Source organism: Osmerus mordax, chromosome 18, assembly GCF_038355195.1.
Source record: "Osmerus mordax isolate fOsmMor3 chromosome 18, fOsmMor3.pri, whole genome shotgun sequence".
NCBI classification, from domain to species: domain Eukaryota; kingdom Metazoa; phylum Chordata; class Actinopteri; order Osmeriformes; family Osmeridae; genus Osmerus; species Osmerus mordax.
In genome coordinates, this window is record NC_090067.1 from 5,298,690 (window position 1) to 5,312,511 (window position 13,822).

The following is a 13,822-nucleotide window of genomic DNA, read 5'->3' on the forward strand; positions in this document are numbered from 1 at the left end:
CTACTTTATCTTGACTTTTCAGAAAAGTCAAGCCAACTGGTTTTTATAATATCCGTTAACCCTTTAACACACAGTTGTGTAATGCTCTATGCTTCTGTGAAGTGAGGGGAGTAATGTGTAGGCATATCCATTTGGGTTTGACTGAATCACACATTGGCGAAAAACCCAGTCTTACGTAAGAGATTATGCCCGAGGTTTAGAGTGACAGATGACAGTCTCCATCAGAAAAGGTTATATAACCCTTTTCCAATGTTATTTCACTCAAATATAGACAAGTCATTATGAGAAAATGTGGATTTAGGCTACACAAGAAGGCGTACTTTTAGGCCTTTTCAATTTCGCACTCCAACCGGATTGCTTTAGGACCCTGCAGCCTGCTTTATGTTGACACGAGGACGTAGGATGAACGTATGAGGAAGTGCAATGTCTTATTTGTTTTGAGGCGAGAGAGATGACAACCAGGGGATCTGGATCTTCTGGATTTTGTGTTTAATACTTTGAATACTCTAACGTTTTCGTCATACAAGAGCTCAAGTGTTTACTATTTTTTTATTCCTCTGTGCTTTTGCCTCAAATCACCGGCTGCAGATTAAGTAGAGAAAGTTACTTGGAATTGGTAAAACTGGACAGCATGTTTGGGTTGTCCGTCTTTATCAGTTTAATGACTGAGTCAGTCTACGTAAATGATCGATACACCCTCATTTGCAGATGTCCGATCAGGAGTCTAGAACATTAGATTATTGAATGTTTAAGTGTCGGTTGATTTACATTTTAAATGTGTTGCTACATTCAACTTGTTACACTGTAACTTCCACTGTTCTTCCCCAAGAACAGTATCGCGTGATAGCTTGGGGTTTTACAACTCGGCATTTCCGATAGCAACGTTCTCAATCGGGGCTGGGATGTGTTTTGTGGTCGTGGAAAAAAACGAAACACCACATTGTAGCTAACAATTCTTAGGGGACAGACAACCTCGTCCCAAACTGTCAAGATATTCAAGGTGTCAGTAGAGGCAGTGGCACACGACTTGGGAGCTATTCATGTTCTTTCGTCAACTGTAGCTTTGTCGACACTTAAAAGATGGAAGATGAGGTCACGGACCAGATCATGTATGTTCTCAATCAACTGGTGTTGTGGGTCGCCGCCGGTGCAATGGTGTTCGGTGGAGTCGTCCCATACATCCCACAATATAGAGATATACGAAGGACACAGAATGCTGAAGGATTCTCTACCTATGTATGCTTGGTCTTGCTTGTGGCCAATATTTTGCGCATACTCTTTAGGTAAGCATGGCCATGTCAAATGCCTGTGGGCCTACTGTACATTGTGTTAGAGAGATTAACCAGTTATTTGAGGCCAGAGATCAGAAGTTAGAGTTAGGTTCCCAGATAAAACATTAGACTGTGAAATAAATTGTTGTTTTTTCCACTATCCCAGCCTAACCACACACATTAAAACCAGCAGGCCTACTACAACTGCACTGAAAAAAATGCACTGATCGGGCATGTTGTTCTGTCGCTCAGGTTTGGACGGTACTTTGAAACGCCGCTCCTGTGGCAGAGTATCATCATGATCGCGACCATGCTGATCATGCTCAACCTGTGCACCAACGTCCGCATGGCCACTGAACTCAACACCAAGAGGCGCTCCTTTACAGGTTCGTAGACTCCTTCTCAAATGACCTTTTTTATGGTTTTACCGCACAGACCATGGCTGTGTAAACCACACGTGAGGTCTGTTGTTTGACTGTTGTATTTGAGTTTCACAGTCAGTTGTTCTGTTTGCCTTATTTGTTCTCTCTCTTTGCACACTCTCTTTCCTTCTCACTATGCAGTTCATTGGGTGTAATTTAAAGTTGGGGTGAATAACCGGTTTTTCAAGTTAGATTGAGGCTTTTTTCCCACAGAGGTTGTACAAGGCCATTTAGTTTCAAAGGCTCTCTTTTATACAATTTGATATGAGTGTAGTTAGTTCACAGCTGCCTATCAACCGTTCTGATAAAATAGCTTTTGTTTGTGACAACAGGGTGTTGCTTTTCTGGGTCACCACCCTCATTATCAGTATGACTGAAAGTCCAAGTGCTCCACACATATGTAGCATTGTTTTTTTTTGTCCACAATGGACCTATGTGTTTGTGAAGACCTGTACCTGGTGGTCTTCAGTTAGCAGGTGTGGCGAGGCTCACAGAGGATTTGCTCTGCGGTAATCAAGACTTTGCAGTAACAAAGCCTCAACTCCTCCTTCTCCTGGAGCCAGTTTGAGGAATCTGTCATGTGCGTGTGACGTGTGCTAGTCATCGCTTGCTCTCCTATACTCGTCTGCGATTGTACGCCCCGATTTGTAGCCCTCAAACGGTTACCAGCCTTCCTCCTGTCTCATCTCCAGTGTCTAAGTTTGTCTGCTTGCCCGTAAATTGGTGTGGCCACGTGTCCAGGATATCCTTGCAGGTTATTTTAGATACGCTTGAGTTTGTACCAAGCCAGGTAAACAGGGAGTCCACCAAATTGTGGTTTAAAACAAGAGAAGCCACCTTCTGTTTTCTTCTCCTTTTCTCTTTTTTACTTTGTTTTGTTGTCTGTAGCAACTGATATTAAGGAGGAGGAGATCAAAGTTCCCAAGAAGCTCTTTCTGGGTATGTACAGTACTTGCTCTGTCTGCCACAAAGCATCAGTTGTAGCTCATCTGCCTTCCTCCCTCTCACCTCCCTCTCTGTTTCTAACCGCATGGCATGACACTCCCTCCCCTCATTGATGACTAACTGGACGATAAATGTGCCAATATCCTGCACTTACCGGACATGTTGCCATCTCCTTCGCATGTCACTGATTGTGTATCCATTTGTGATTCATGAATGCCCCCACATTAAGACAAATTATGTACTAGAGTCTTTAGTTTACTTTGCATGTCATGTGTTTTGAAGTAGTATGCTTAAAAAAAAAAATCTTAATCCAACTATTATAAGTGTATGGCATGTCTGTTGCAGTGATTTTGCATGTATTTAGTGTGAGGGTAGTTTGTTTTGGTAACTTACTAATGGTAATTCTACTTTGCAATGTGGATGGAAAAGTAATGACATGGTTTGAATCAACTTATTGCTCTATGTTATGACAATGAATGTTCAGGTTCAATTTGCTTGCTCAATTTGCTTGCTCGCACTCTAAAGATGTGCTGCCAAGGTAAAATAGTGACATTACTTAAGTTAAACCAGCATGCTGAATTTACTGATAAATATTTAAAAACAATATCTGGGAATGTGAATGATAATGGTGCCTACAAGGTGCTTTCTAACAGATTAACATTTCTGCAATCTCTGGTCCCCTTTGCCTTGCCTTAACATGTTCCTCACTGTGAGAAGGGTTAAAGGTTTAACTTAAGGGTTATAATACCATCCATTGTAAGAATGGGAACCAATCCCATCCATGTGTAACCATGGAGTTAGTGTGAATCTCAAGTATAACCTTTTGTTCAGATTAGGTTCAGATTTCCCTTGGCTATCATGGACATAGATATGTAAATGGATACTAGTCTTTTTAACATGCCAGAAAATCGTTGTAATCCTCTTTGTGAACAATAGATGGCACTGAGAAACTATTTTTGGTATGAAATACACGGTAGTAAACACTGGCCACACATTTAACATGCACTGACGTTGTCAACCTTTATATGAATATGATGGCATTGTACATCTATAATGTAATGCAGTTCAGTTACGCAGAAACTGCAAGGATTTTGATGAATCAAGGGGATATGGAATTGATCCTGTCATCGAGATTGCATTTTAAAAGTTTGGTTCCCCCACAGTTTCAGCAAAAATGATCAATGCCAGCAGACATATGGTCCTTGAAGGAGGTAACAGCAGTGATGCTGATCTGTAGCTGTAAGAAATGAAAGGGTGCTGCCTCTAATGGAGGTCCCATAGTGCAGGCTTTGGCTGGCAAGGGCTCTGGCTGGATCCTGGCCTTGTTTCTCTCTGGGTCTCTGGTCATCGATCAGAGAGCTCGACCAAGCCTCATTAGAATTGACAGCACACCGTGTTCCTTAATTGCAGCTTTGGGAGTCTGTGCATGCCATTGATTTGCAAGAGGAAAATATGAGGGCAGGTCAGAAAGGGCATGTAGTAATCCGCTCTCAATGGAGAGAGTAAAGGAAGGAGGGATGAAAGGAGGGAGTGAGAGGAAGGATATATCCAGGTGGTAGAGAAGAAGTGGATTCGATGTTTCAAAAGGCGCACATTCTCACTGTCCATGACCATGGTTCCGGTGCAGGTTCAGTACCAGAATAGAATTCCAAATACTTCGATCTGTATTCAGCCTGTCGGTTCCTTTCCTCGTTGAGTGTTCTCGGCTTGTTCTGTGACGCACAGAAACGGCTGTTATCCTCTCCATGACACCAATTCTCAGTGCCATTATCACGGCAGGCTCTTACATCCAACTCAATTACAGCTGCCGTAATTGTTCCAGAAAAACAACTCAAATGCACAGGTGCATTCAAACGCACAAACAAAGAAGACAGTATTTTTCTGCCATCAGACTGGTGCGTTTGACCCGAGGTTCGATATACTGTGAACCCTGTTTAGACTTCAGAACGCAATTATGCCTCCATTCCCTGTCATTTTGCCCTCCGTGTTGGAAAGTAGTCTTACACGGTGGCGGTTTTAATGGCTGGCGCTAAGAGCATCCTAATCGGGTGTATAAGGGAGTTTAAAGGCTGAAGTGGATGTCTCAAAAGGGATTAGACAGATTTAAAGATCAGACCGTTAAAGTGAGAAATTCATCCGATTATTCAGGTGTAGGTAACGGTGTTAGAAGGGTGGCCCAGCTTGCTGAAATGGCCGATGTCCTGTCATAATCCCTGTGTGTGAGGTTGTACCGTTGTGTTGTTCCAATAGCCATTTGTACTGTGTGTGTTTTCTGACAGGTGACACTGACGCATATCTTCATCCTCAGTTGGAAGTTCTCTTAAGTCCCATTGTTTGGCTATTAGAGAGACAGGGATATATGGGACATATATGCATACAAAGAGGCATGCAGTTTCATGCAGTAACATCTTAATATAAATTGTACAGATGGGAAACTATTCCTTCCGAAGTACAAGGAATTATTTCATCCAGGCGTCTTCTAGCCAAAGCCCTCGTTTCTCCTGCCATGCATATGGACTGTGAATTGACAGCTAGCAATTACACCCCAGTTTTGACAGACAGCCCTGCAACAGGCCGTTTGGCTGAGAACGGCAAAGCCACAGGAAGCTGCTCGTGGCTCCTCCTGCCCACACGTGTGTCGCCGCTCAGCGTGGCCGCGGAGCGCGAGCACAGAGCACAGGGCACCGATGAGCACCGCAGGGAGTCTGTTGGCAGCGGTGCCAGCTCGCTCCCACACACTGGCCCTGTGGCTGCAACTGAAGCGGGGGTAGAGGAGGACGAGAGCCCCCCCCCCCCCCCCCCCCCCCCCCCCCGGAGTAACTGAGTGGCAGGGAGTTGGACGGGCACGGTGGGGTATAGCACGAAGGTACGACAATAAACACCTCGTGGCAGACCCCGTTCAGAGCCACCATCAGGCACTTTTTACCTCAGGTCTGTTCACTACTGTCGTGTTTTTAAGAAACTGTATTCAAGCAGGACTAAAATACTTTTTCCCCTTTGCGCTTACTTGGATGCAGATCATTATTTGAGAACAAAACCGAGTAGCCGGATAAAGGGTTTCCCTCCAGCCAGGAAACCTGGAAAGGTCAGCATGGTGCCAGCCACGAAGCTGTGACATGTAGCCTAGCGGTCACTGTTGACTGAAAGCTAAGCTGGGCGTTCCAGATGGGTTTGCTGTGACCTTAACCCTCGCATCCCCTCAGGGTCTGGATGTTATCAGTGAGGACCAGGTGGACAGCCCACCACCACCAAACCCACCCTGCCTCCATCCTGCTGTGAGCGTGGAGGGGTGGGGGTGGATGCACCGGAGGAGCCACAGGCTATGGAGGCAGTGTTTTCTGCGGGTGGATGCTCTGCTTGTAGGTGACACGCATCAATGAGGATAGGCTGTGTTAAAAAAAAGGATAGGATAGGCTGTGTTAGACTTCCATTGTCGGTCACAAGGCAGTTTTTTATGATCATAGATACAACTCTGAGGCAGGACTTACGCCTGTCTGTGTGTGCACGCTCGTCAGAAATGTCATGCAAATGTCAAATCCATTGTCCATCAATATTTCGAATGAATTACGTTCAAAATCCAAATGTCATACGTGTTAACGTTGTTTTGGGTCCCGTGTGCGGTGTCGTGCGTAGCGAGACCGTGTGAGGAGCAACGTGGGCGTCTCCATCGTTTACAAAGTTGACCATGACTCCAACGATAAACTGGAAGAGTTTTTGCAGACTGCTCCCTGTCATCACTATAAATATGAATTGTCATGAGGGAAAGTTAGTCTGCTAACTAAGTGGTGGTTCTATCCTCGGAAAACCCGTCATGCAGTGTTATCACATCATAAGTAATGCAGTGGCCTCCTTAGAGAGCTGTGTTTTGGATCGGCCCTCCAGATATGCAGGAACGTATTTCAACAAGAGGAAATGTAGTGTGTCTTCTTGGATCAGATCAATGCAGCACTGTGTTGTAGCATCTCCTCATCTCAACAGGGGTTCCTTTTACTTGGTTGATTGTTGTCAAAGAGATAACAAAATGGGACTCATTTTCTCTCCTCTCAATGATATATTCAACCTTTGTGCAGTGGGGCTGACACTAATGTGGCAGTGAGGGCAAAACAATTTGACTGTGTGATGCCATTAGCTTTACAATATCCCTGATGCTCTCACAATGGCTACACTCCCATTAAACGATTAACTTCTAACCTAAAAGAATATTCTAGTGTGCAGCTCACTTGCGTGGTGAGTCAGTTTAGCTATTAATTTTTTTAAAGTGCCCATTTGAAGGGCTTACTGCAAAACAGACCAGACAAGGAGTAAACATTTGGGTTCTCAGTGAGACAGTTGAAATCATTCATCGTGTTTCCAGTGAGCCCTGTGCTAGTGTTAACATCCCAAAAACTGTCAACAGGAAGGACGTTTCAGCCAACTACCTCTCAAAAGATTCTGGGATATGTCCTGAGTTAACATTATGCCGTTGCCGAGCACTAGACTGCTGAATTGGTCTGTGAACCACTTCAGGCAGCTCATCTACTATTGGCACTCGCCGCTATGGCGCGCTGTCTCACAAAAGTTCAGCGGTGACTCTTCAAATCCACGCAACACGGCGATGGAACAAAAACAGAAAGGTAACACTCAACTTGAGCAGTTTCAATTTATATTTGGCTGTGTGTGTGTGTGTGTGTACTAGACTTTGACTGGAGCCACTTTTGGTCGTGGAGCCGGTTCGTGGACTACCTGCAGTGCGTGCTGGCCTTCACCCTGCTGGCGGCCTACATCACCTACCTCTTCCTGGACTCCTCGGTGTTTGTGGAGACGCTGGGCTTCCTGGCCGTGTTCACGGAGGCCATGCTGGGCACGCCGCAGCTCTACTGCAACTACCAGAACAAGTCTACCCAGGGGATGAGGTACTGGAGCCACACACACACACACTCATGTAGTACACCCACACATACTGACCCACACAGCCACGGAAGCGACACGAGGCGTGCCGCTTTTGGCGTAGAGCAGCCCCAGATGAAGAGCCCAACATCTGTGCCAGCTCCGTTCCCCACTTCCCGTCATGCGGTGACCCAACAGCACCCTCTCCGTGTCTGCGAGCTTCCCTTCTCCCTCTCTCGCGTCGAGCGTGCTAGCGTCCGCGTCGGCGTTCCCAGCTAGCGGCCAGGCGTGTCGAGGTCCGCGGTCCCCGCTCTCTTCATGCTGACCCCCCGGAGGAGTAATGGCCAGGGGCTGTCAGAGCCCCGTCTGCAGGAGAGGGGGCCGGCAACCCGCCTCTGACAGCTCGTTAAAGCAGGAAGTGATGAGAAGCAGCCCGCCATATCATTAACGTTGACACGTGCTTATTAACCGTTTCTAGGTTTGTCTTGCACACAGGTGCTTTTGATCCCCGGGGCTTTCAGAAGCAATTTTTTATGCTAACGTGTGACACATAACGACATGTCGTAGCAAGTTTCTTTGACGATCGATATGGTAATGAGGGCGATGTGTCTTTACATTTTGGGTACTTTATCATTTTGCCCATACTAGTGATGTGCTGTGACAATTCAAAGACCGTTATAATGAGTTCAAATGGATTTATTAATGAGCAAAGGGTGTAATGGCCTTCAATGCTACCTTTCATGGCCCCAGAGCACTTTAACTCTGCAGTAGCCTGATCACTAGCTGTTCTCCTGCTGTGGTGCGTTGGTGTGGGTGCATTTTCACAAGAACAAACAGAACAGAGGTTGTCTAAGTTTGTCCACCTCCCACCAGTGTGTCGAGGTGCGCCTGTGGTTGTCTTATTTGCTGCACTTTGTTGAGGCTCTGTCACGATAGCCCTGTAACAGGGCCTCCTGTCCTGCAAAGACATCCAGGCAGGAGAGGGTCCATGCTGGGCGTGTCTCTACTCATCACTGGCCAGACCAGCACCTCTCCGTGCATGCCATCGGCATGTCTTCCTGTCTGTTCCTCCTCACTTCCTGTCTGTAACACCTCCCTTCCTGTCTGTAACACCTCCCTTCCTGTCTGTTCCTCCTCACTTTCTGTCTGTAGCACCTCCCATCCTGTCTGTAACACCTCTCTTCCTGTCTGTTCCTCCACCCTTCCTGTCTGTTCCTCCTCCCTTCCTGTCTGTTCCTCCTCACTTCCTGTCTGTAACACCTCTCTTCCTGTCTGTAACACCTCCCTTCCTGTCTGTTCCTCTATCCTTGACTCCTTGCATGTCTCCTTCCCTATCTCACTGTGAGCCGTTTTGCTCTGCAGGAAATCTATTTTATTCCCGTCCTTGACGATAATGTTTTGTGTGACCAGTGGGTTTTTAAGAGGGGTCGTTAGTCATGGTGACAGTGGGCGCTCCTCTCCTTTCTCTGCTTGTGTGTGTGGGGCCCACCCTGCTCTCTGCCTACCTGCTGGCACAGCAGTTCAGGAAGCATAAGCATAGAACGCCATCTTTAAACTCTAAAGCTTGCTGCCTGAAACGATGTGTGTGTGCGCGGGTGTGTAGCAGGGTGGCATAAAGCTAAACTGACAGGACCAGCAGAGCATAGTGCCTTTTGGTGTTCCTTTCGAACAAGGGACCAATCCCAGCCCGCCCTTGTTGTTTCATAACTAGCGCCGCTACCGGGGGTGGAAAAGTTTTGGGATCCGAGCTCTTCCAATTATGCCTGCTCCCCCCCCCCCCCCTCCCCCCCCCCTCCTCCACCCCTCTCCCCTGCTTTGACTTAGATAACAGTTTAAGCGTGTGCGTGTGTCTCTTGGAGCGTGGTGTGCTTGCATATTCAGGCACGCAAACAGCCATCCATCTCTTCCCCTGGCTCCGTCTGTCGGGTCTGCTGCGTGTTTTTCAAATCCTTCTGCATGGCTCCTGTTTGCACCTAAAGCAACCATTGTGTTGTGACAGCAAAGCACTCCAGACCCTTCATGGTGATCTTTTCCCTGTCAGTGCATGCATGCATGCGTGTGTGTGTGTGTGCAGCATTGAGGATGATTGTTTTGGTTGTATGAGCGTGCCTACCCAGCTGTTGGGTTAGATCAGTGGTGGTGGGAGCCTGAGGTGCTGGCTACCTGCCCCCGCAGTACAGCTAACGGAACACTCTCTGAGAGATGAACCACGCAGACCTCCGATGGTGCCTTTCATAAGGCTCCTGCCTCCCTACAGACCTGACAACACTGCCAGGTCTCTCCTACACACACACACTGGGAGATATGCCCAGCGTGAAGGGCCATATCTACAGCTGACTATGATAGAGGCTGTCCACCCTGCGGTCTCTCTCCCACTGAGCTTTTAAAGCTTTGATTACCTGGCCAACCCTTCAAGCTCTACCCTGACCAGCCGGACTGGAGATAGGACTGGCATAGGTGTGGAGAAGGCAGGTAGGGGGGGGAGAAGATTGTGTGTGTGTGTGTGTGTGTGTGTGTGTGTGTGTGTGTGGGGGGGGGGGGGGGGGGGGGGCATAGGTGTGGAAAGGCAGGTAGGGGGGGAGAAGATTGTGTGGGAGAGAAAGGAAAGGGTATGAGGATGGGTAAAAAAGAGAGAGATGTCAAGTGAGAAATGGAAAAGGAGAAAAGCAGGGAGTGTGAGTAGATACCTTAAGGGGTTCCATAAGAACGGCTCTTCCTAACGAAAGGTCTGAGGTGACGGTGGGGTCGTGAAATAATAATGCACCCCACCCCACCACGCCTCTAACAGGCGCTGAGCTAGCAGTCAGGCGATAACAGGCTTTGCCTTGGCTCAGAGGCCAGACCTTACCCAGCAATCAGCAAGGTTGCCTGGGAGAAGGAAGCTCCTTAATGCCTTTCAAAACCTCCTTTTAAACCAGCCTCTAAGTGGCTTTCTGGAAATGGACTCTGCTCACTTCCAGGCTTTCTGCGTGTCCTTGTACACCGGGCAGACGTGTGTCTGCGTAATTTCAAAGGCAGAAGAATGGGAACCCAGTGGTCAATCCACATCCCGTCCCAATAGAATATTCATTGACTGTTTATTGGATTTTTCAGTAGCATGATGAATATGGCTTTGGGAGATTTGCTTAGAGCACAAAGCACTTAATCCACCGCATTCACACACACACACACACACACACACCCATACACACACACAAAAATTAAGGTATGTCAAGAGAAAAATGCCATGTTTGAATAATTCATTTATCATTCTGAACAAACGAACACAAAGGGACAACCATTTTACCCAAGCTGTGTCTGGCAACTAGATTAGATTGGCCCTCGTCTCACTCGCCCTCACTCTTTTGCTTATACCCTCTAAATTTGTGCATTTAAATTCAGATTAGCGCTTCGCCTGAAAGGTAATGAAAGCCCCTGTGTCGTTTCTGCTGACGCACCACAGGACAGCACTCTGGGCCATGACCACACAGGGAAACTGGATTGAGAACACCACATTTTGTAGGGAAATGGCTCAGCTTTCAGAGTGCTTTAGTGTTACAGTAGGCGCTTGTAAATTGATGGCTGTGTGTACATCCATGTGAGTTTGGTTTGTTAGTCCCTCGGTTTTGTCAACATAAAACCTGTGGAGGAAAACCACGACCCGTATATCCCAGCTGACCTTCCTACAGCCGTGCTTTAAATCAAATATCATGTGATTTGTTTAGCCCTTTTTACAAGCAATGTCACAGAGGGCTCATAGACCAGCATCTTAACCCTCCCATAACCATAACCAGTGTTCTCACTGTCCATTTCCTTACCCTTCATTCTTCTCTTCAATTCTTTTCCCTCTTTTTTCCTTCTCCCCCCTCCTCTCTCCTCTCCCCCCTCCAGTATTAAGATGGTGCTTATGTGGACCAGCGGAGACACCTTTAAGACGGTCTACTTCCTGCTTACCCAGGCTCCTGTGCAGTTCTGGACCTGTGGCCTGCTGCAGGTGGCCGTGGACATAGCCATCCTGTTCCAGGTCTACTACTACAGCCGCTACCCCCAGAAACCTGCCTCCCACACTGTGTCACACACCACCAGCGCCAAAGCTCTCTGAGGAGATTGTACACACAACCATCACTCACACACACACAGTCAACATCACCGATGCCAAGGTTGTCCACACACATTCTCAATCTGAACATAATTCATCTGGCATGAGTACACACAGGTGTTTGTGTTCGATTGCCTAAAGAAACAATTACTTGTTACATGTTATTTCAAATGGGACTTTGGGGTGTTATTTATTAGTCTGTATACCGTATGCTTGTGTATTCTAGTCTCCCGATTTGATATATAAATATATATCCATGTACCTGTGCATGTACACAAACGTATGCACATGTATGCTAAATGCAGAGCCATCAAATGTGTAGGAAACACATTCCAGGAAATGTGCAACGATTGTTGCATGACAAACCTATGCCTTAAAAGACATTCAAAATGAGTTGGTCATCTCACCAGTGATAAACATTTATGAAAGTCTCAAAGCAACCAAACACTGAATGTACAAAATGACAATGTTATTTTTGCATTTAGATCAGCGTTTTATTTTAATTGTATTTAAGAGACACTGGTTGGTCGTCCACTGGTCTGGCAGACTGCTGCACACTGCTGGGACTCCTCCTGAGGCTGTCTGTCTGGACCCAAAACCTCCCGTTTTAGCTGATACTGGCTGCCAGAGGACATGACTTCTGGGTGCTCTGCCAGAGGACCCGTCAGCAGGGGGTGGGAGGGAACAGTAGAGACTGGCTTGGGGATGTCAGTCTCTGAGCAAAGGATCAATGGCCTTAACTCAGAGAGGAAAAGTGCCATTGTCTGGGCCAGTGTGCTGGGAAATGACCAAGCGACTCTCATGACTGGGGGACAGGTTTATGACTGGATGCAGTAGATCTCTTTTAAGGTGCTCTTAGGGAAGGGGAAGACCTACGTTACTGTTCAGGGGGGTTGGCGGCCATGTTCTCCAACCATTTTTCTTTGTTCCTTCATTTTTCTTTCTTTTTTTGTCTGTATTTCATAATGTGTAAGGGCCACAGTAACCCTTCAGGAGTGTGCGTTATCTGTGGCAATCACTAGTCAGATGTTCCCTCTTGCCAGTTGTAAACAATCTCTCTTTTGAATTTTATACAAATATTTATTCCTCAGCTGTAGAATGTTGTAGATGTCTGCTGTTGGTTACTAAGGAAGATTACCGAGTGATGAGTCCCTATTCTATTACATGACGAACAATCATGTCTAGACTCTACCTTGAGTTACCAGGAACATGCGACCATGTGAGTAGGTTCTGGTTGGTCACTGTTGAAGCCTACCAAGATTACACCAGCTAGTGCTGTTATCAGCTGCTGTGGTTGCTCTTGTGGTAATGTTATAAATCTGGATGGAGCAATTCTATCAAGTTTTATTTTTATAATCTTGAACAAGCCTGTATAATAACATTTTACACATCTGCTACTGTATATATCAGACAATTTGTATCATTATAATGATGGTGAGGATAAAGATGAGGCATGTTGTCAAATGAAGACTGAGGTTTTAACAGTATGAAGGTGCAGAATGTCCCTAGTGTTAATCAGGGCCAGAATGATGACAGCTCCCTCGCAATTAACCATTCCATTTCAGATTTCTGATGTATTCCTTTTAATTTTTATTTTGTTATATTTAAAAGTTAAATCAGCCAAATTATTTCAATGTTCTGTAAACCTTGGTGAAAAGCCAATTTCCTTTCTTATCCTGATGTATATGACACACTGTGACACGTCTTTCTAATTAATGCACCAAAACGATTCCTTTCAACGTTATCACAAAACAAACACACAAAAAATACATTTTATGTTCAACTTGATATATTTTTCTCATTTGTATTTTTCACGTATAAATCTTTTCTAGGATGATGCCAGTTTAGTTTTTAGATGTCATAAACATTATTTTGTCTTTTCCTTTTTTACCACAAGGTGTCAAACTGAACAGGTTAGAATCAGTACAAGCCAATGAGAGCTTTTGTGGCATTGTCTCAATAAAGATGAACAAGCTATTGTCCCATCAGTGTCGTGTGGTGATGTTTGTGTGAGTGATGGGTTCAACAGCACAGGAGCGACCAGGCTGGAATTGTTCCTGCTGAGCCACCATTGTCAAGGGGGCTCTGTTCAAGGCTCCTTGTTAGGGCATTGTGCCACTCAGAGAAATCAACACCACATAAATGGTAATGCACTGTGCTTTCACAATAACCAGTGTGTTGGCACCGACTGACTGCATTATTCAAATGGTTTGAGGGAAGATGTTCCACAACAAACAGCA

The 13,822-nt window shown here is 46.1% G+C and overlaps 1 protein-coding gene across 2 annotated transcripts; it reads left to right on the forward strand.

Annotated features, from left to right (window-relative positions):
• The first annotated feature begins 454 nt into the window (after positions 1–454).
• LOC136962150 (solute carrier family 66 member 2) lies at positions 455–13,562 on the forward strand. Of its 2 annotated transcripts, XM_067255819.1 has the most exons (5): positions 455–1,283; positions 1,524–1,657; positions 2,582–2,632; positions 7,314–7,530; positions 11,375–13,562. In XM_067255819.1, the coding sequence occupies exons 1-5, from the start codon at positions 1,081–1,083 to the stop codon at positions 11,583–11,585; spliced, it is 816 nt and encodes a 271-aa protein (XP_067111920.1). In that variant the 5' UTR covers positions 455–1,080; the 3' UTR covers positions 11,586–13,562. The 2 variants fall into 2 exon arrangements, with proteins under 2 accessions (XP_067111920.1, XP_067111921.1); XM_067255820.1 differs by lacking the exon at positions 2,582–2,632.
• The last annotated feature ends 260 nt before the right edge of the window (positions 13,563–13,822 follow it).